Source organism: Protopterus annectens, chromosome 3.part1, assembly GCF_019279795.1.
Source record: "Protopterus annectens isolate FY-2018-M chromosome 3.part1, PAN1.0, whole genome shotgun sequence".
Taxonomy (NCBI): domain Eukaryota; kingdom Metazoa; phylum Chordata; order Ceratodontiformes; family Protopteridae; genus Protopterus; species Protopterus annectens.
This window is the reverse complement of record NC_056732.1, coordinates 948,832,467-948,854,181: the sequence shown is the minus strand read 5'-3', so window position 1 is coordinate 948,854,181 and position 21,715 is coordinate 948,832,467. Positions and strand designations below refer to the sequence as shown.

Genomic DNA, 21,715 nt, shown 5'->3' with positions numbered 1-21,715 from the left:
GGCTTCTCCGTGGGAACTTAATTTTGTGTTACAGAAGTTAAGACTAGCTCAATTTGAATAAGCTCATCTGGTTGAGCTGACATTCTTAACATGGAAAACATTTTTTTACAAATTACTCTGACCTCTGCTAGAAGGCTGTCTGAGTTGCCAACTCTTGTGGTGGGTCATTCTTTTTTCATTTTCCAGAGAGAGAAAGTTTCTGCGAGAACTAATCCTTATTTTATGCCTAAAATTATATCCAAGTTTACTTTAAGCCAAACTATCCATCTCCTTGTGTTCTTTCCTGAATCCAAGATTGAAGGAGAAAGGATATACCTTGAATGTCCACAGAAAACTTGGGTACTGTCTTTCAGAACAAAATCTTCCAGAACCTCTGATCAGCTGTTCATTTCTTATGAAGGTAAGAGGAAAGAACAACCTGTGTCACATCAGACTGTTTCGTAATATTTGTCTGAGGCTATTACCTTTTGCTATTCCCACCAAAACAAAACTATTCCAGGCGGAGTCAGGCCCAGTCTCCCAGGGCCTTGGCTTCATCTATGACTTTTTGGAAAGGGTAGGACTCAAGAAGTATTCTAGAGGCAGCAACTTGGTCCTCTGTGCACATATTTTGCAAAGCTCTATAAACTAGATTAATTTTTCCAGGTTTAGAACAGGCTTTGCTACTACCATTCTCAAGGAACTCCTGCACCCTTCCCCTTCCACATCACATTTGTTCGTGGTTATGGTAGTGTACCCATGTAGAGTAGACTACTGCAGCAGTGATCAATATGAAAAACATAGTGCAGTTATGTAAGTAAGCTTACAACAGTAGCTGCATCCTTTTTCTGTCCCCCTTGTTTTTGTAGTATGTTTTTATGTCAGGCTGTGGAAATGTTTTTGTTTTTCCTGGCAATTCCCTCTCAGGTCTAAGAGTGTTTCTCAGTTGGCATCAAAGCTGTGAATCGCTTGGTGCACAAACCAATCAACATAGTCATCTTGGCTTGAGTTGACAAATGGTTTGGGCATGAGGAAGTTGTCCTGAAACTTTGGAAGCTGGCCGGCTATTATATCCTGTGCAAGATATAACCAGTATAGTTTAGTCTACTCACAGTAAGACGCTGTCCGGTTCGATTCTCAGCTAGAGCGTCTTCTGCGTGGAGCATGCGTGAATGGGCGTACCTTCGTTGAAGGTTGTGCGTCAGGGCTGGTAACTCGGCACGTAAAAATCAACTACCAATCATTAGCGGACCAGAGTTCCGCTGTGGTCACCCCTAACCGGGAATAGCTGAAAGACACAAACAAGTTTAGTCTACTGCAGCAGTGATCAATCAAACATCTGTTACTGTGGTAAGTTTACTTACACAACTATACTTCCTTTGTTTTTGTAAAAGAGAGAAAATTAACTCAGCCGTGAACTCATCATAGAGGAATCCATTCATTTGTAGATGCCGTGATACCCTAAAAATATATCTGTTATTTGCAACCACTTTGGGATACAGCTGTGCAGTTCTCCTAATGGTTATTCTGTGTTTCTGCATTCCTCATCTAGCTGGATTTCTTGATAGCTGTATTGAGCAAATGAAGCAGATCCATGCACAACTGAACTTGGATTACATGCAAACTGAAAAAACAGGACAAAGGAAGAAGGTAACTGTTTCTATGCAGGTGTCGTATTATTTATGCAGTTGTCCTCATCATTGTTCGTAGGTTGTTGCTAGAGTAACAACCATTAGGGCCCTTATAAGCCTAGCATCCCAAACCCATTTGGATCCCAAGTATCATGGGTGTCTGTCTGGTGAGTGGGATAATTAAATGATTTTTAAGGGGGTGTTATTTAGCATAGCGCTTTTCTTGTTGATGGCCTGTGTCTGTAAGGGACATGGGGACCAGAATGAGGGTAAATTTCCAATTTCCTATCCAATGGCTAAAGTTTACTTTGAATGGGCTCAGGGAAGAACTCTGTTTTACATGGTTGGGGTGCCTATTCCATAGCGCAGGGATCCTTTGGGACCATACCTCTCAACTGTACAGATTTCCGCAGAATGTCTCAAATTTTTGGTCTGTTTCTCAATAAAACTGTTGTTTTCTGGCAAATCATTGGCAATTCATTGAGAATTGAAGTCAGAAAGTAATGACAAACATTTAAGATTCAGACTTGATATCCTTCAGAAAATTCATAGTAATGCAAAACCTGTTATTTTATCAACTTTCTAAGCTTGTAATGCCAGTATTTAAAAATTGTCCCTATTTTTGGGTATTTGTCCCCTCATTATTTAAGGTTTTGTCCAGACGTCATACTCTCTAAGAGGTTTAGAGGTATGTTTGGGGCTCATATCTGTCTCTCCAGCATGTTCTGTTTATATCACAAGTAAAGTTCAGATTCCTGGCTCTATTCTTTCTGGTACTGTTTTTTTTTTTTTTTTGCACATGTCAACAGATCCATCAGGGCTGAGTCTGAGGAAGCTCTATAAGCCAAGAAGGCTGACTACAGAGACAGATCCTTTAGGCAAACGGTGACGGACATGGTATTCATGCCCTGAATTCTCTTGGTAAGAAAGCTTTGTGGGCATTCCAACCTTTTCAAGTGTCTAGTTAGATACATGCCAAAAGGGGCATAGTACTCAATGACAGGTGTGATAAGGGCTGAGTAGGGTGATACTGTAACTTCCTTGGACTTCGATGCCATACCCTTATAAGTTACCAGTACTAATGGCGTAGTGGTACAGCAGTAGCGTTGTCACCGCACAGCAAGAGGTTCTCCAGTTCGATTCTTGACTGGAGTGCCTTCTGTGCAGAGTCTGCATATCCTCCCTACATTCCTGTGGGTTTTGTCTGGGTACTCCGGTTTCCTCCCACATTACAAAGATATGCATTTGGAGTGTTTCTCCCTGGGCCTTCCCTGAAAATTGGCTTCATTCCAAGTCAGACTTTCCTGGTAAACAGATGTTAAATAAATAAGTTGGGAGAGAGAAAATGATTTTCTTACTATTTTAGCTACATGTTGGTCAAAGGCCAGATTGCTGTCTACATATGTTCCTAGATCCCTTACTGCTGAGTCAACTCTTAGTGGTGTTTTATAGATGGAGTAATTAATTTGGGTTGACAATTTCCCTAAGGGCATTATAATGTATTTTGTGGCACTGGGTTTTAAAAAAAGGCCATGGGTTTGGCACCAGTCATTTGTCTGTGTTGAACCCTCTTCCAAAATAAAAGGTGTCTTAGGGTGATGTGTAATAGCTCCCAATTTACAGTCATCTGCAAACTTGGTGAGCCAGAGGCCTTGAATGTTTGCCTTGACTTCCAAGAAGTAGATGCCAAAGGAGCAGGCCCGGTGCAAAGCCCTGGGATACTTCACTGGTGACCGGTCTCTTGGTGGAGGTGGTCTCACTAATCCTGGCTTCTTGGGTCCTGTCTGTGAGATAGCTGGCAGTCCAAAAAGTTATGTAGGGATTTATGCCTAGCTCATTGAGCTTGTCAGCAGTGCCTGAGTAGGGTATTGTATCAAATGCCTTGGCCAGGTCAAGATACACAGTATGCACTGTTTTACCACCATCCATTGCCTTGGTGATATTCTCAAAGAAGACTACCAGGTTAAGAAGGCATGATCTTCCCTTAACAAAGCAAAACAAGGATGGGTCCTGTGTCTGTAGGTTGCCAATGTCATTGTTTATCATTTCCATAATTCGTTCCGTAGCTTTCCAAATTACGCTTGTTAGACTGTTGGGTCTGTAGTTCCCTGGGTCAGTTGATGATCCTTCCTTATCAAGGGGAATGACTGTTGCAGTCCTCCATTCACTTGGAACATAGCCTGTTTCGAGGCTGTAGTTGAAGAGTGTCTGAAGTGGTCCTGATAGCTCATGCTTTACACTGTTCAGGAGGCAACTGGAGATGTTGTCAGGACCCATGAAGGTGGTATTCTTGGCTTTAGATCGTGATGCCAAAACCTGGTTTCCCTAGTTGGGGAAGTATGTTAGAGGGGATTTCACCCATAGGAGCTGGGGGGGAGGGAGGTAGTTGTGAGGTGGTGAAGTTTGAGCTGAATTCATCAGCCAGTAGATTTGCTATGTCACCCTGATCGGTGAAGGTGATACCAATCACCACCAGTTTAGCACACTGCTGTGTGTTACCGTTGAGATTTTAGAAATAGCTGAAGAAGACCTTGTGATTGCCCTTAGCCTGGAAGGCTATCCCAACCTTATAGTTGGCCTTAATTAGACCTCTTAATTTTTTTGTTTAGGTGTATAAGAGAACACTTGTCTTTAAGGAAGTTGGTCTTTGTGATTTTGACCATGAGCGTTTTTCTTTTAATATATACTCTGTTTAGGTGAGGATTCCACCAGTGGGGTTTGCTTTTAGTGTTTGTTTTGAGTTTCCTTCTGGTGGCTACAGCAGCCTCAAGGCAGCCATTCACATTTGCATAGGGACTCAGTGAATAATTCTGAATAGGTAACTGTGGTCTTGGGTTGGGGGAGCCTTGAATTTTGACAAACTGTCACTTAATAAGATGTAGTTTGCCTTAGAGTAGCTCCTAATTGTTGCTGGTGTAGCTGGGTTTTCTGGTTTCACTTTTACTTCAAAGGAGACAGCTTTGTGATCTGATCTTACTAGTGAGGACATGACACGGGGGGTGGGGGGCATTCTCCCATGTTGACTACCAGGTCCAGTTTGTGTGATCCTCTTTTTCATAGGTTCATAGATTAGTACTAGGCTAACTGCCTTTGTGGGTCATTTTAAGCCTAGCCAATTACCCCATGTGAGAATCAAACCCTGCACCTTGTGTCTGTAAGGTAAAAACCGTAACCATTATGCCAGTGTTTATTGTTGGAGCATGTGCTCTCTGTTCCAGGGTGTTTCTGTTAATAAAGTCTAGGAAGCATTCTGCTTGTGAGTCTGCGACAGTGTAAGTTTCCCAGTCTGTGGAGGAATAGTTAAAGTCACACATGAAATGGGTGTTTGGTTGGATGGTGAGTGCCTCTAGTAGACTTCGGTAAGAGTTGTGATACTCTAGGGAAATAGATGGTGACCTGTAGTTAGCCACGGCATAGTGAGGAACTTGTTTGTGGTGACTTGCATGTGGATGAGCACTGTGGTATCATCCTGTTTAACCAACCTGGAGGTATGTTTGTTGCCATGTAGATCAAGACACATCCACCTTTAGCCCCAGTCTGTGCTGTTGTTGGTCTAAATGTGTGGAAGGTACAGCAGCCTTGCATTGCCAGAGTCCTTTCACCAGCTCTAAACCAAGTCTCAGTCATGGCACAGATGTCTTCTTACTCCAGTGTGAGGAGGGCTTGAAGTTGTGGAGTTTTTTGTTTAGGCTCCTAACACTGAGCAGTAATACCTTAAGGTTGCTTTGGAGACTTTTGTTTCAGTATTTTAGTAGTTTTATATTTTTGGCATTGTCTAAAAAAGGCACTAAGGGGGTGGATAATGTTTTAGCCAATTTCCAAAAGCCGAGGGGGAAGGGTAGGTACAGCCCATCTTTAACAAAGCAATGTGGTCTATTGACCACGTCCTCCCATGCTGACAGACATTGGATCCCCTGTTATGACACCAGGAACAAAGCCAAATATTCAAGTCAGTCATTTTATGTTTTGTACTGTGGCATCACCCTTGGTGAATGTAAGATCCTGCTAAATGCAAGGCTCATACCTGTCTGTGACACACATTCTGAGAAATCCATTATGTCTCTTTTCATATAGTCCAGTGAGATACGTCTCACATCATTTACACCCACATGGACTGTGACAAAATCATATTGGTACCTGGGGTGCAGTGACTTGAGTGTGGTCATGATATTGTGCATCCTGGCTCCAGATAGGCAACTAACTGATGTTATGTGATCCTATCTCGCCTACATTCTGTACTGATGGGTTCGGAGCCGATCCTCGGCTCCGACTCGGCACGCTATACTATAGAACGAAGTCTCTTATTGGCTGAGCTATCCCACATCCCAGGATGCACCACCACTGCTTCCCCAGATCTCATTTGCCGCTTTACAGCAAAGATGTGGTTTCGGACTTGGCTGAGCTAAGTGTCTATTTTCTTCAAAAATTTCTGTCAGAAATTTTTGATTAACCCCCAAAGCTGTTTTAACAGCTATCGTTGTTGTGTGGCTGATTTTTGATTAAGTTTTTTGTGGTAAATTTGTCTTTTATTGGAGGGAAAGGATCCCATTTAAGTTAGAGGGGCCTTTCCCTCGCACGTGAATTATTTGCCTTTTCTTGACAAGTTTTTGGAGAAAGTTTCTCTTTTTGGTTGCAGTGTTTGGGAGTCAATATGTCGAAAGAGCACAGACCATCTGGGTTCAAGAAGTGCTCTAAATGCAGCTACAATATGTCCATAACGGACGATCACTCTTTATGTGTGTATTGTTTAGGCCCTAAACACCTTCAGGAGTCTTGCAGTGTTTGTCACGCTTTTTCCTCCCGGGTCCTCCAAGAGAGGAAAAACAAATTGATTTTAAAAGGGCTTATTAAACCTACTTTTGAGGAGGCTTTATCTTCTTCCTCTTCTCCCTCGAAGAAAAAATAATCGTCGGCTCCGACCAGCCCGTCGGAACTGGCCACAAAGAAATCTCGGCAGGCTTCTCCATCGGCTCCACGGACTTCGGAGCTGAGGGCGGAACGGTCTGCCTCGATGCCTCCAGCCTCGACTCCTCTGGCTTCAGAGCTGACAGCTAGAGCTTCGAGAGGCGGGTCACCTTCATTGGCTCCACTGTCTTCGGAGCCGATGAGAATTGCCCGCTCAGACTCTTCCCCTTCGGCGCCGAAGTCCACTTCGGCACCGAGGGAAATTGCAATGGTTGTGGAGTCTCCCTCAGCACCGATATTGATCAAGACGATTCGGAGCCGGTCCCCCAGTCCTTCGGAACCGGTGGAGAAGTCGACTCGAACCCATTCGATCTCTTCTCGGTCTTCGAGGATGTCGGATTCGGACATTGACAGGGTACTTCAAAGGCTGTTTCAGTCTCCAGTCTTCTAAAAGTTAGTTTCGGCTCTAGCCCAATCGGCTTCGGAGCCGATTGCCCACCCTGTGGTTTTGGTTCCTCCTCCAACAGCCTCGGCACCGTTGGAGTCGGTGCTGGTGGAGCCGATTGAGGTTTTCGGGTTGGCTCCGACCCTTACTCCAACCCCGACCTTCGGGTCGGAGTTCGGTACACGGACCTCCTCGGTCGGCCCCGGGGGTGACGCTTCGGGACCGATGTTTTCGGTTCCGAGCCTCCCTCTCGGTGCGTCGGCTGCGGGAGTGCCGTCTACTGTTGTGGCCTCAGGGATCGGACTCGGGGGTCCGGCCTTCAGGGCCATGAGGAGTGCTTTGGCCAAATCTTCTTTGGCCACCTCCACCGTTTCACCGTCACCTTCCCTTGGCACGGAGACTGGTTCCTTTGTAGTCCCCCTGTCTCAAGACAGCGGAGCCCTGGGGCCTGAGGTCACCCCCATTGGGGTTTCCCCCCTTCCTGAAGGTCCCTCCGAAGCGTCTTCGGAGGAACCTCCAAGGAAGAGACAGTGCAAGAGGAAGCACGTCGACTCCCCTGATGAGTCTCTCACCTCGGACACCGACCTCGATGATGCGGAGGGGTCCCCCAAGTCGTCTTCGGATGATGTCTCCTTTGTGGATATCTTGGAAATCCTGAAGCAACGAGGCGACTGGCAGTCCAAACCCCCTTCCGCTGAGGAGTCGGTATTCCTCAAGGCCTTCGGGGCTCAGCCCTCCGCCTCCTGGATGTCTCCGCCCTTCGATGAGCTTCTGGATTTGATCTCTCGAAGGGTGTGGGAGCACCCGGATTCTGTGGAACCAGTGCCAGCTCTTCCAAATAAATTTCTTTCAGCCCCCCCCCCCCCCTGAAAAGGACTTCCTCTCCAAAGGTGTGGCCGTAGATGCCCTGGTGGTGGCATCTGCTACCCAGCAAGATGTGGCAGAGGCTTCAACGTCCGTCCATCCTCCTAATAAAGAGTCCAGGAGCATGGATCGGTACGGGAAGCGCACCCTTACTTCAGCAGCCTTTACTTTAAGGTCTCTGAATTATCTGACGCACTTCACCAGACTTCAGAGGGATCTGGTCAAGGAACTTTCAGATACCCTCTCTGGTAACCTACCTGAGCAGTTGGCCCAGACGGTTATCTCTCAGTTGGCTACTCTATCATCGATATCGAACTCGTCCATGAGGCTCATTTCGTATGCAGCCGAGGGGGCGAGTAGAGCGGCGGGTACAGGTGTTGCTCTACGGAGACAAGCCTGGCTCCGCCTGTGTCATTTTGCGGAGGCCTTCAAGTCTTCCTTTGCCGACGCTCCCTTTGATGGGTCCTCTTAGTTTGGACCCAAGGTAAAGGACACCTTGACCCGCTGTGAACAAGAGGGTAAGACTTTGACTGCCGTAGGGGCACGGTTTTCCACTCCCTTCCGGCCTTATCCCAAGGCTAGAAGAGGGGGGGGGAATGTGGTTCCGTAAATCTCAAAAGACTTACCCCTCACAGCAGGACGATTCCCCTTCTAGAGGCAGAGGAGGGGGAAATTTTTCAGGAAGACGTCGTCCCAGAGGCGGCAGAGGCCCCCGCAACACTGGAGACCGAGAGTCCTTTCGTGGCTCCTCAACCTTCCAGCATCCCTGAAGGATTGCCTGACTGCGCAGCTCCTGAGCCAGTCGGGGGTCATTTTTCGAGGCTCCTAAAGGCCTGGGAGAATATCATTCAGGACCGATGGGTGCTCCGAATCATCGCCGGAGGTTACGTCATCCCTTTTTCACAATCCCCCCCCCGCCATCCAGAAAAATCCCGGACCCACCACCCAGTCAACAGGATCTTGCAGCCATCGAAATCTCAAAGCTGCTTCAAAAAGGAGTCATCCAACCGGTCCCCGTAGGCCAGACCGGATTACGGACTTACTCAAAATTCTTTTTGGTGCCAAAAAAGACCGGGGACTTGAGGCCCATTTTGGATCTGAGCAAGCTAAATCGATCAGTCAAGAAGTCCAAGTTCCGGATGGTCACCTTGCAATCCATTCTCCTGCTACTGGAGAAAGGTGTTTGGATGTGCTCCATAGATCTCAAGGATGCCTATTATCACATCCTGATAGATCAGGCATCCAGGAGACATTTGCGCTTCAGCCTGGGAGACAGTCATTTCCAGTTCCGTGCACTGCCCTTTGGTCTCACCACAGCCCCCAGGGTGTTCACCAAATGTTTGGCGGTGGTGACTGCTCACCTGAGGAGTCTAGGATTCCAGGTGTTTCCATATCTAGACGACTGGCTCCTAACTGCCACCTCCAGGCGTCTACTCTTACAGAACCTAGCAGCCACTATATCTCTAGGCAACTCCCTAGGAATCACCTTCAATTGGGCAAAGTCTGTGTTGCTGCCATCTCAGCGCATACGGTTTATCGGAGTAGAGATAGACTCAAAGCAAATGCGGGTCTATCTTCCTACAGAGAGGATAGAAACATTACAGTCTCAAGTTCGAGCCTTGCTTCTCAAACGCCGAGCCCCAGCCAGGATGGTCCTACAGCTGTTAGGTTCCATGTCGGCCACCGTTCTCCTAGTCCCCTTGGCAAGATTACATATGAGGATTCTCCAGTGGCTCCTGTCAGTCCAGTGGTCTTATCAGGATCTCCCTCTCAGTTACCTCATTCGGATCACGGAGACGTGCAAGCAGGACCTTCGTTGGTGGCTTCTTTCCTCCAACCTGGATCAGGGGCGACCCTTCGTTCCACCACCTCCAGTGGCCACATTGACTACGGACGCCTCCCAGACGGGGTGGGGGGGACATTACCTAGGCAGGTCAGTCCAAGGCAATTGGCATTCCGACGAGAATCTCCTCCACATCAACATACTGGAAATGAGGGCGGTGCTTCTATCTCTGCAAGCGCTACACGATTACCTCCCTCCGGGCGTGATTGCCATTCAGTCCGACAACATGTCAGTAGTCTGGTACCTGAGCAAGCAGGGAGGGACCAGATCCTACCCCCTTTGCAGAGAGGCCATGAAAGTATGGGACTGGGCGTTTGCAACCAAAAGTTTTCTGGTAGCGACACTTATTCCTGGGAGATCCAATGTTATAGCCGACAGACTGAGCAGAACTATTCTCTCCCCTCACGAGTGGTCTCTGAACGACACAGTGGCAACTCAGATTTTCAGAAGATGGGGAACTCCTTGTTGCGACCTTTTCGCGACCCCACTCAACGCGAAATGCCAGCAGTTCTTCTCTCTCACCCCAGTTCCGGGGGAGATTGCCAAGGACGCCCTAGTCCAAGCTTGGCCCACCGGTCTGCTATACGCCTTTCCACCGGTTCCCCTTCTTCCCAAGATGATCCAGAAGGCGATTCACTTGGGGAGCAAGATGATTTTAGTTGCCCCATACTGGCCTCGTCAAGTCTGGTTTCCCTATCTTCGGAAATATGCACTGGACGGTCCATGGTTCCTGGATCAGGTTCTGGACCTCTTGATCCATCAGTCAGGACAACATCATCAGTCCCTTCACTCGTTGAGGTTAACAGCTTGGCTCCTCCTCTTCCGACCATAGTCAGGAACCATGCTTTGGACCCGGAAGTCATACATATCTTGTCCTCGGCCCACAAGACTTCTATTAGAAAAATGTATAACAGCAAATGGAAGAGATTTGCTATTTGGGCCCAACTCCGGGGATTAGATCCCATAACTGTCCCGGTGTCAGAGGTTCTGAAGTTTTTAGCTTCTCTATTCAATCAAGGTTCTTCGGTCTCTACCATCAAGGTTCAATTGGCAGCTATTTCCAATTTTCATGAAACTATAGACCCACCTTTGATGAGCAACAAGTTGTGTAAAGCCTTCATGAAAGGTGCTGGGCTGCTACGACCTCCGATTTCTCATCCCGCTCCACCGTGGGATCTTAATGTGGTGTTAGGTGCTTTGACCTCTTCCCCCTTCGAACCGGCAGCAACTTGTGACTTGAAATTTCTTTTTTGGAAGACTGCTTTTTTGGTTGCACTTACATCAGCCAGAAGAGTTTCGGAACTTCAAGCCCTATGTGTCAAACCACCGTACCTGGTTTTTCACAAGGATAGAGTATCCCTCAGGCCTAATCCATCCTTTGTTCCTAAGGTTTGTTCCAGTTTTTGTCTGCAACAGTCATTGGAACTTCCAGTTTTCTTCCCAAAGTACTCAAACAGAGTGGAATACATCTTCCACACATTGGATGTTCACAGGCAATTGCGCTTCTATTTAGATAGGACGCACCAAACACGGAAAACAGATCAGTTGTTTGTGTCCTTTTCGGACAATAAATTGGGCAAAGCCGTCACGAAGGTCACTATTGCCAAGTGGATCAGAGACTGTATCAGTCATACTTACTTCCTTTCTAATAAAGAGCTGACAACCACAGTGAAAGTTCATTCTACAAGGGCTATGGCTACTTCGACAGCATTTCATTCTAAGCTTGCCATTAGTGACATTTGTGCTGCGGCTACGTGGTCTTCTCCTCACACCTTCATTTCTCATTACAAATTGGATGTGGCATCTCGGGGGCGAGCTTCCTTCGGTTCCACAGTTCGCAGGAGTGTTTTCCAGTGAACCACCCAGGAATCAGGTGCTAGGGACGCTGTCCCATCAGTACAGAATGTAGGCGAGATAGGATCACATAACATCTTTTAGTTATGTACTTACCATAACTTTAGATGTTTGGGATCCATCTCGCCTACATTCCTAATAACCCACCCTCCTTCCCCCTGCCTTGGAGATCAGAAGAGACAGGACGGTTCGAGTTTAGCCGTTTCATCTTGAAACATCTGGCAATATTATATCAACAGTCTATGTGTGTATGCATGTGTGCGAACAAACAAGATCTGGGGAAGCAGTGGTGGTGCATCCTGGGATGTGGGATAGCTCAGCCAATAAGAGACTTCGTTCTATAGTATAGCGTGCCGAGTCGGAGCCGAGGATCGGCTCCGAACCCATCAGTACAGAATGTAGGCGAGATGGATCCCAAACATCTAAAGTTATGGTAAGTACATAACTAAAAGTTATCTTCTCCTTGCCTAACCTGAAGAGTGGGGCATCTGTGTGTCGCACACTAGAGTCCCCAGTGACAAAAGTATTGGGTAAAATATATGCTTGCCTTATGGGCTTTGCTTTTGGGGGATCGCTGCGTGTAGGCTTATCTGAGATGTTTAGTGATTGCTGAAGAACAGTGCTGCTGTTATGTGGCTTTGGAGTTCTTTGAGATTTATTAAGGTTTCTTTTAAGTGCCACAGCATAAGACAATTTGTGTATGTGGTGAGCAGTATGTGTGAGGTGTGCTGTGTGAGTATTCTTGACAATGTTGCTTGTAGGCATGAGTTTTACCTTAAAGGAAGTTGTGTATTTACATCTCTCACATACTGTGTTATTTTCTTTAATGATTAACTGGTTGTCTGAGAATATGAGAGAATTGCTATATTGCCTTAGAATGCCCAAACTTACCAAACTGGCCACAGAGATATTAGCTCTGTGCCTAAAAGAGGCACTAAGGGAGCGGCAAGGGTTTTAGCAATCATCTGAAAGCTTTGGCAAGAGAGGTGCTTACCATCCTTGGCAAAGCAGGAGGGCTTGTCAGCCATCTCATCCGAAGCTGAATCCCCTTAAAATGACACCAGCTACATAGCCAGTTATTAACTTATTCCCTGTAATATAGCTCTTTAGAGTATGTACCTTTAACTCCCAGTGCATGTAGCTTAAGCCTTTAAAAAAAACGAAGTTATCACCTTGCAGTTCAAACAAATATTCATATCTTTGGAATCATGAGTGTTAAAAGAAAACTGTAAATGGCAAACTCCTGGCGTATAGTGAGCTTTCATATGAGGTTATACAGTTCTGTCTGTGTTCCCTGAATGTTAAGATAGTTAAAGAAATATGAAAATTATTACTGTACAAATACAGTATGCAAATAATATTCAATATCTCTTTAGCTGCATTAGACAGAGGTCAAATATAATTGCAGTTGGGTTTACCATCATGTATGCTTCAAGACAAAATCTTCTGTTACCTTGTATGCAGCATGGTTTTGGAATTATTAATGCAAATAGAGCAAGCCATATTTGACGCCTAGAGGCACAGTAGGAGGTAATTGCAGAAATACCTAGAGGTTCCCGGCTGTAATGAGTTATGTTGGGTTTTTTTTTTTTTTTTTTTTTTTTTAATTTCAGCATCATTTGGATGATGGCAAAATACCACTAAAGACCAGTGTCTTTTCTGCCATAGTCATATATATAAAAAAGTCAATAGTATCCTTCTGAGTAGATCGTCTAAGGCCATTCACCCCCAGGTGGACCATTATCAGGTCATAATCAGATTAGTTAGAATGGATGTATCTAAAAGCCTGATGAGGGTGGTGTCCATATGCTTGACAACAGAGTCACCTGTTACTAAAACAGTTTAGTGGTTAAATGCAATCTCATTGGGTTGTGAGGAGTTTTCTGCACACTTGTGTCTCTTAGATGTATGTGTACTAGCTGTGGATATGAAGGTTGAAAGTGTGGGACTTACTGTGTGAACTAATGTCTGAGGCTTCTTAATATTTAGCTTGGGAGACTTGGATAGTTACCCTCTTCTTGTACAGTCTGGTGAATGTGGTGTCTGTATGCTAACTACAGTGTCACCGATGACTAAGACATTTCCATGTGTTGCAGCAGAACTTGGTGGACTTTACAGGCTTGAGTCTGCTTTCATTTTGATTAAAAAGAAATATGAGGTAGTGTAAGGGAGGCAAAACTCACTTGTGTTAGTTGAACAGGATGCATTTCATTAGGAAGTGTTTGTCATGTAAATCCAGTATTCCAAAAAGCAAATTTGACTATTGTTGGTTGATGGTAGTAAATGCTGTAACTACTGTAAACTGATTAATGCATTCACATTTCTTATTGCAGGAGGAAACTCTCATCAAGGAGCTGAAGACAACAATGCAGATCCTGAGAAACTGTCTTTATCGAAATAACGAATGCAAAGTGAGTCTAATTCAGTTATCTGAATATTACTGCAAATGACTTGGGGCTTACTTAGAAAAGCAGATCTAGTTACAGAAAATTAAATACAGGGAATGACAGTCACCATTACATTTGATGGCAATACATTGCTTCATTGTTTTATCATTGAATAACAGCAGAACTCCCTTGGCACATGGTATTTCACAAGTTTCTGAGCATTGACATTCCTGAGAACTTTACTGCTTCAGAGTGCTTTATATGTTACAAGTGTTGCAGGAACCCTTGCAAAATTAGATAGTGCAGTTTAGGTACTATAGCATATATCTGACAGAGGCATTCAAAGAACCTACTGTTTCTTTCTGTCTTCTTGATATTTCCTTTTAACTACTATACTTTTATATCCTAATAGTTCAACAGTACTGTTAAAGGGGTAAATGTAGTTTATGTGAATTTGAATGAGAAAAACTTCTATGGGGCAAGGCCAATGTAGATTATACTGTAAAATGTATGTTTTTTATGGCAGCCTGTTGAATAATATCTGCTGTTACAACCATAGCTGGTCTTAGGCATAGGCCAATTAAGCGGCCGCCTAGGGTGCTGCTCTAGCAGAGGCACTTTTCCAGCAATCTGAATGGTGTAGGTAAACCTAGGTGGGGCACTGGGTGGTAGTGGCGAGGCACTGTAGAGCCCTTCTGCCTAGGGCACCAGTTGACCAAAGGCCAGTCCTGGTTATAACAGATACTTCTGCAATTATACTTCTCAGCTGCCTGGCGTATATTGATTAACAACAATTGACGGCTGATCTTAGAACTCGTACCTCTCAAATGTCCCAGATTTTGCTGGGCATCTCTGATTTTTCCTCAGAATGTTTGTCTTGTCCCTTGTAAAATGTTTGATTTTCTGGTAAATCACTGAGGGCTAAAGACACCAGCGCCAAATATGAGTTTCATACTCATTGTTTAAAAAGTACATGTGAATGGAAAAACTGTTTGTAACTGTTTAAAGACCATATTCACTTTGGCAGTTTGGAAATAACACTATTTTTCATAGTTTAATTGTGCCTTAGTTTTTACTGTCATTCCAGTTGAAGGGAACATGTCTTCTTTAGGTTTTACAATAAAACGTACAAAGAAAATCTGCTTTCTGCACAGACGAAGTGTTCCACCCCTGCTGCAGCATGTACAGGAGGTGTGGCTTCCTTGCCATTGCAGTGACATCACATCAAAGTTAGAAGTGTCAGCAGGAGATAGGCATATGTTCAACAGCATGTTTTTTTCTGAAATTTTTATTGTGAAACAATTCTTTTTTAACAATGTATTTTTTCTTTCATTTTTTTTTTTTTTTTGGAAATGTGGATGGAAATGCATTTTGAATGGCAGCTATTTTTTTTAGGCTGTCACAAGGACAAATGTGCATTAGTGGATCCAAGTATATCCAACGCATCATACAACCTAAGCCATAACATTCCATTCCTTCACATTATTTTTATGATCTCTAATCTAAGCTAGATTTTCATTCCAAAACCACATACCTTGATCAGAAGAAAGCAGGCATGTGTATGTAAGGAAAGCACAGCAGATACTCAACTACATAAATTACTTAATTAAATGTCTTTACTTACAAAAATTAAATGTTTTCCCTTTTTGCGGAGCTATATAGTTCCTTCTGCACTGACATTCCTGTGTGCAGACAGTACGGTAAAAATGCACACTTCTGTTTTAATACACATGAAAACAGGCACAACACATAGACATGTTATTTTCCATAAGGTCAGTAATAATCTGACTTTACATCATCAAGGTGACAAATATGATGACACACAGTCAGAAAGTACTGCACCAAGAAGAAATATGAACCTTGTTTTTTGTGAAGGTTCACTGAAAATGAAAAATAAACTGTACAGACTCAAAATTAAAACTTCTTATGTCAGAATGATAATGCTATACTATCAGACATTCCTGTGCAAAGGATTTGTGAGGTAATGTGTCATGTCACATGATAATTAAATTAGAGTAATGTAAAAACTGTCCTGATTTTTGTGCCTTTGTCCCTGATTCATGATGTCGAAGGCTATGTCAGAGCTTCTGAGAAAATAATTAATTTTGTCCAAATGCATGTGTAATACTTCAGCGGATGCCTCTGTGCTGGATTGTGGAGTACACAATCAATACCACAGAGCCAAGAATGTGTGCGTATGTGTATGTGTGTTTTGATACAAATCCTAAATGTGGAGATTCTTTTGCAGTGAACTCGTCTTGTACCCTCCCCCACCTTGAGGCACTTTCTAACTTTACTTGTTCGGAGCACTCTTAGAGATGCATCTCTTCTTATTTCATTTCCTTCATCATTTTTTCCTTTGCTGTGTCAGATTGTATTATATTACTAATTTTTGTGGAAAACTTTTTTTCTGTTTCTTCCCAGAATTTAACTACTTTTACTTATTGTTTAAGCCATGTTTGCATCTCTCTTCTGCTGTACTGTTGAAGTCCCTACATTTGGAAATTGTCACATTTTCATCAATTTAAATTATGGAAACCACTTCACTGAAAATTCCGCCATGGTCACTGGTGCCACAGGGGCATTAAATTCTGTTCATCAATCCCACTGCCCCAGGGCATTTTGGGTTATCTATTAAGGTAATCCAGTACTGGCCAGCTTTCAGAAGCTCCAATTCCCCTCCTTCTCTATTCCCATGACAGCTGACTGGCTGAGCATATCCTGAGAGGGAAGACTTCAGTTGTAACAGGAAATTAGTGTTCATTCTTTTTCTGACATGCAAAGAAGAAAGTCCTCTGACTCTGCATAGGATCCACTGCTGATTTTTCTATCTTACTGCTCAGATAAGCCCCATTTGGATACCCCTTCCTCTCATTTTATTATTCAGTGTTTTCTCTATGTTTACAGTTGTTAAAATAAAACTCTCTCTCTCTCTCTCTATATATATATATATATATATATATATATATATATATATTTATATATATATATATATATATATATATTTTATCTTTAATGTTTACAGTAATTCCTGTTGGAATATCTGTAACAGCATTTATTTGACCTCTGCTTTGACAAATGCTTGTTTTTACTGTTTCTGAGGAAACGTCTAGTGTGTGTGTCTGCTGTTAAAGGGGTGGTCTCATACTGTTAAAACGGCAAATTAGTCCCACCTGTCTTTGCTATTCCTATTGTGCTTTATTTTCAGATTTTGACAGGAAATGTTGTAGAACTTGGACTTTTTCAACATTTAAACATAATTTACTGTGTGTATAACTCTGCTCTTTATGTTTTTACCATCGGATCTCAGTTTTTACTGCGGATCAGGTTACTTGAATGCACTGTGGCGATTTTATTCTCTCACAACAAAATATAGTTTAAATTGTTGTTCAACATTATTTTATGTCAGTTTAACAGTTAAAATGTATGGAGCCCATTTTTAATACTGGTTTGGCACATTGGTTGTTTTGGTGTTTGGACTTTGGCTACTAGAAATTCTTTAATTTCTGTCTGCTGTAAAAAGAATTCTGAGCACATTTCAAACTTTTTTTTTTTTTTTTTTTTTTTTTTTTTTTTTTTTTTTTGTGATAATAACACAGTTGTCCAAGGACATGGTGCAAGTGAATATTGTGATACATTATCCAGTACTCAGTTTATTATTCTGGCTGAGATTCTCTTCCTTGACTTGAAGGATCCTAATTCTGGTACCCCTATCAAATCCGGTAGCACTTAGAAATAAATAAAAATATGCCTCAGCCTTTAGTTAATGATTTTGTGATGGTCACTGCATGGCCCACAAATGACTTACCTTTTACCTCATCTTCCTCTAGTGTAGCTTTGCTGGCCAGTATGGAACAGGGTGTAGACACGTTTAGGGCAGTTCCAGTACCTGGCAGAGGTATGGAAGAGCCAAACCCTTTAGGTGCAGGAGTAGTCCAGGGTAAGAGACCGCTTGTCAGACATAATACTCTGTCTCCAAATGTTTGTCTGGTAGTGAAGATCAGAAGAAAAAGAAACAGAAGCTTCATTTTACAGCTGTTAATTAGATTATAGCTGTTTATAAGGCTGATGCGGTTTCCTTGGCTAAGAGTGTTTTGCAGACAGATAAATCTGATGGTTATGTTCCCATATGTAGCTGTAGTGTGCTAAAAACATTTCTGTTTCAGAGAACGAAGACAAGGGGATTTCCTAGCTGTCTGCGTCCAGTCACTGTGAATGTTTGGAATGTGAACCTGAGTTTAAGTTGAAACAAGTGCTCAATTTTCCTCAGACGGTTGCTAGATTTAGTGATATTTTTGCTTGGAAGCAGTCTGGAACCACCCCAGAGCTAGGCAGGGTGTTTGACCTTATTGAGGATAAGATGCCCAATTCTGTGGCTGACCCCCCTCTCTTACCAACCTTGAAGATGTTTGTATAGTTGCCTGCAGGACACCAGTATCTATTCCAGCAGTCCCTAAAAAGGCTCCAAGAAAATATAGCACCTCCTCTGATATGACAGGTCTCTCTTCTTTTTTGACTGCTGACCCAGCTGAAGTCCCCCCAGCTGCCTGCTCAAACAAAAAAGTAATTGGCTTCATCTAATCTATTGCTGCCTGATAAAGAGGAAAGAGGTGAGATCTTCAGGGCAAAATGATGTCTTTTTTTTGTAATCTAGCTTTTAGAATGTTAAATTATCAAGGCTTTATGTGGAAATTTATTTTACTGTGTTGGTACAGATTGGATGATGTTGCTGCATCTTTACCTGCAGAGCAAAAGTCTTATACAAATGAAATTGTGTCTAATTTTCCCTCAGGTTTCAAAACATGCTTTGCGAGGTGTTGCTTGAATGTGCAGATACAGTCTTGAGAAATGCTGCTTCTGTTGTGTTAAGATGCTATGCTTGGTTATATAATCAGAACATGTCCTTCCTTATTAATGTTCCAGTATTCTGTACTAAATGGAAATCCAACAGAGAATATCCATAAATCTGCCCAGCATACCAAAGCCTTAGGCCCTTCCAGGCACCGTACATCAGATGTATGCCCTATGTCCAGTGCATAAGATGCATAAATGACATACAGTTCTCAGAACAGCTTTGACACCAGTCCAAACACTATCTTTTTGAATTCAGTCTGTGAAGTTGTTGTGTTTTTTCAGCTACAGACCCTATGTCAAATAAGTACCCCACTGGTTATTCTTTGGGGGGGGGGTGCCATTTTACATTGTCAGTAGTAAAGAGAAATGTGTGTACAGGAGATAAATTTCCCATAAAGACAGACATGACAAGTGCCTTTTCTGCCTATGTTCAGATCATGATCTCACTCAAGTGTGCTGTGCGTTACACTTTTATATCTAAGGCCCTTTGTAGCCATTTGTCCTCCCTTCCTGTTTACTGTAGAGAACCAACATCTGAATTTGGTAACTGAGGGAACTGTGGCTTCTGAATCCACCCACCCAGGCATTCAGCTGCCTCTTAGGAAGTCTAAAAATATATGTTTATTGACGTCTGCTGTTCAGCCTCTACTGGACTTTACCATTAGATCAGATGAAGAATCTGAGGACCATCCAGTTCTGACACCAGCTCCCTCTGTTGCAACCCTGTTGGAAACCAGTACAGGGTTGTTTTCTCGTACATCCACTGAGGCTAAGCATACTTCTGCTACTGGCTGATTATATTGGAAGGACCTTGGAAGATTCTTCAGATACTTGTTAGGGAAGAAGTTCCTGTTCCCTTCATTGAAGTTAGGCAGGGTTCTGAACCACCTAAACTTGTTAGGGCAGAGGTTACTCTCTCTTAAGTAAAAGCAGAAGTCCAAGTATGTAGCTCTTGTAGCCAAGGATCTCCATAAAGGGTGTCAGGATTTCACTTGGGGTCTTTTCAAGCTTCCCTCTTCTTCAACACTTTTTCTTCTAAGAAGCCTGATAGGTTTTACATGGTACCTGAGGCTCAAAAGTTCTTATATAAGAATCCCTCCTCTGAGCCTACTGTCATTTCTCTTTCTGCTGATAAGCTTTTCACATTACTGTCTTCTTCAGACTTCTTCCTTCTGACAAGGACAGCAGGGTTATGGAAAGATATGGGAAAGAAATATATACCTCAGCCACTCTGGCTTTCAGAGCAATAAACTAACAGACCCATATGACTAGGTATGTGCTGGCTATTCTGTCTAAACTTGGAGGTGTTTTGACTGACATGCCTGACTCGGAAGCTAAGACTTCTGCTATTTCTTTATTTGAGTTCTGCTGCTCAAGTGACTCACTGTTCTGTTAAATGCAGCAATGATGCTGCTGATGCATGTACTCAGGCAGGTGTGTCAGGTTCTGTAATATTTAGGTACTCCTGGCTTCAGTTACAGTCTCTTCCTGAAGATATACAAGCCAGGTTGCTGGATTCTCCCTTGAACACTCAGAATCTGTTTTGTTCTGCTGCTGCAAATCTTTATAAAATCTTACAGGATCAAGAGAAGGTCATGCAGGATTTCAAAGATTTTTTTTTCCATTATCCTTAAGTTTCAAAGGAATTATCCTTCTAAATCCTGCTTTGTACACTGGTAGTAGAAGCCTCCCTTAAGGGGCAAGAGTTCTTTCAAAAGAGCTTTTCCTGATAAACCTGCTCAGGATTATGGAGTTCAGCAGCCCTCTTTCCCTGACAAATCTGCTTCTAATCTTTTTCTGAATTTCAGACAGATTTCTCTTTCCCTTTGGTTAACTCTGTGTTATCCATCTGGCAGCAGATCCCCATGGAATCTTGAGTTCTTTACATAATACAAAAAGGTTACTTAATAGCTTAGAAATTATAACCATTTGAAATGCTGGAACCCGCTAGAGCGAGTCCTGAAATATGGAGACTGAATGGCTGAAGGAACAGACTTAAAGATATCAAGTCAAAGATACCATTTCCTGGAATATTCCCTTTTCTCTTAGGTGTGGCGATCTCGGAGTTGGTATATACAACTTGGGGTGTGTTGCCCCCACATGGAGGTACAGGGGGGTTTGTCCCCTGCAAAAAGAAGTTTAAAGGAGAAGAGTGATTTTCGAGAGTCACTGTTCTCCTTTGTTTTCATTTTTTTTTTTTTTCGACTTGTCAGTACTCAATATTTTGAGTGCTGACATTTCAGTAGGCAGTTTTTGGAAATCTCTTCCATATTTCACAGGGCTTTCTCTGCCTCCACTTTTCCAACTTCCTCATTTTCGTCCTCCTATTCAGGGCTTTTTAGCACAGGGAACTATCCAGCCTGCTCCTTTCTCCCAGAGAAGCATGGATCTTTCTCTTCTCAACACTTAACTGAGAGTCCCATCTTTCAGAGTGTTGTCTCTCCAGTCCCTGTCTCCCTTGCAACTTCTGCAGGCCTGCATGGTCTCCCTGGATCTGAAGGATGCTTATCTCCATAATTCTATTCCACCTGTCTTCGGGAAACTTTTGTGGTTCTCTGTTTCTTCCTCACATTATCAGTTCTCTGCTTTGCCTTTTTTTCTTTCTACAGCTGTGAGAATCTTTACCAAATATCTGGCTCTGGTCGTAGCTTACTACAGACTCCATGGTATCCAGAGTTTTTCCTATGTGGGTGACCTTCTCATTCAAGCTTCTTCCCCACGGCTTCTTCAGAATCTTGACTTTACCATGCTGCTGCTTCACAGGGTGGATTACTCTCTCGGTCTCAGAAAATCTGTTTTGACCCCTTCAAAGGATCATATTTTCCTGCAATGCAGGATTTGGACTCCGCCTATGATGTGTTTTCTTCATTTATCCCAAGGTCACCTTCTTGATATCTTTCTTCCAGTTTCTTCATCCTGGTATGTACAAGAGAGTTTCTGACTCCACATGAGG

At 43.3% G+C, this 21,715-nt stretch overlaps 1 protein-coding gene across 1 annotated transcript in view; it reads left to right on the top strand.

Moving 5' to 3' along the window:
* The window catches only part of RTTN (rotatin), a 3,641,098-nt gene that overhangs the window by 3,147,391 nt on the left and 471,992 nt on the right, over positions 1-21,715 (top strand). Inside the window, exons 45-46 of the mRNA XM_044067142.1 lie at positions 1,532-1,629; positions 13,855-13,932. Of these exons, the coding sequence (XP_043923077.1) occupies positions 1,532-1,629; positions 13,855-13,932 (176 nt within the window). The remainder of the gene's footprint in view (positions 1-1,531; positions 1,630-13,854; positions 13,933-21,715) is intronic.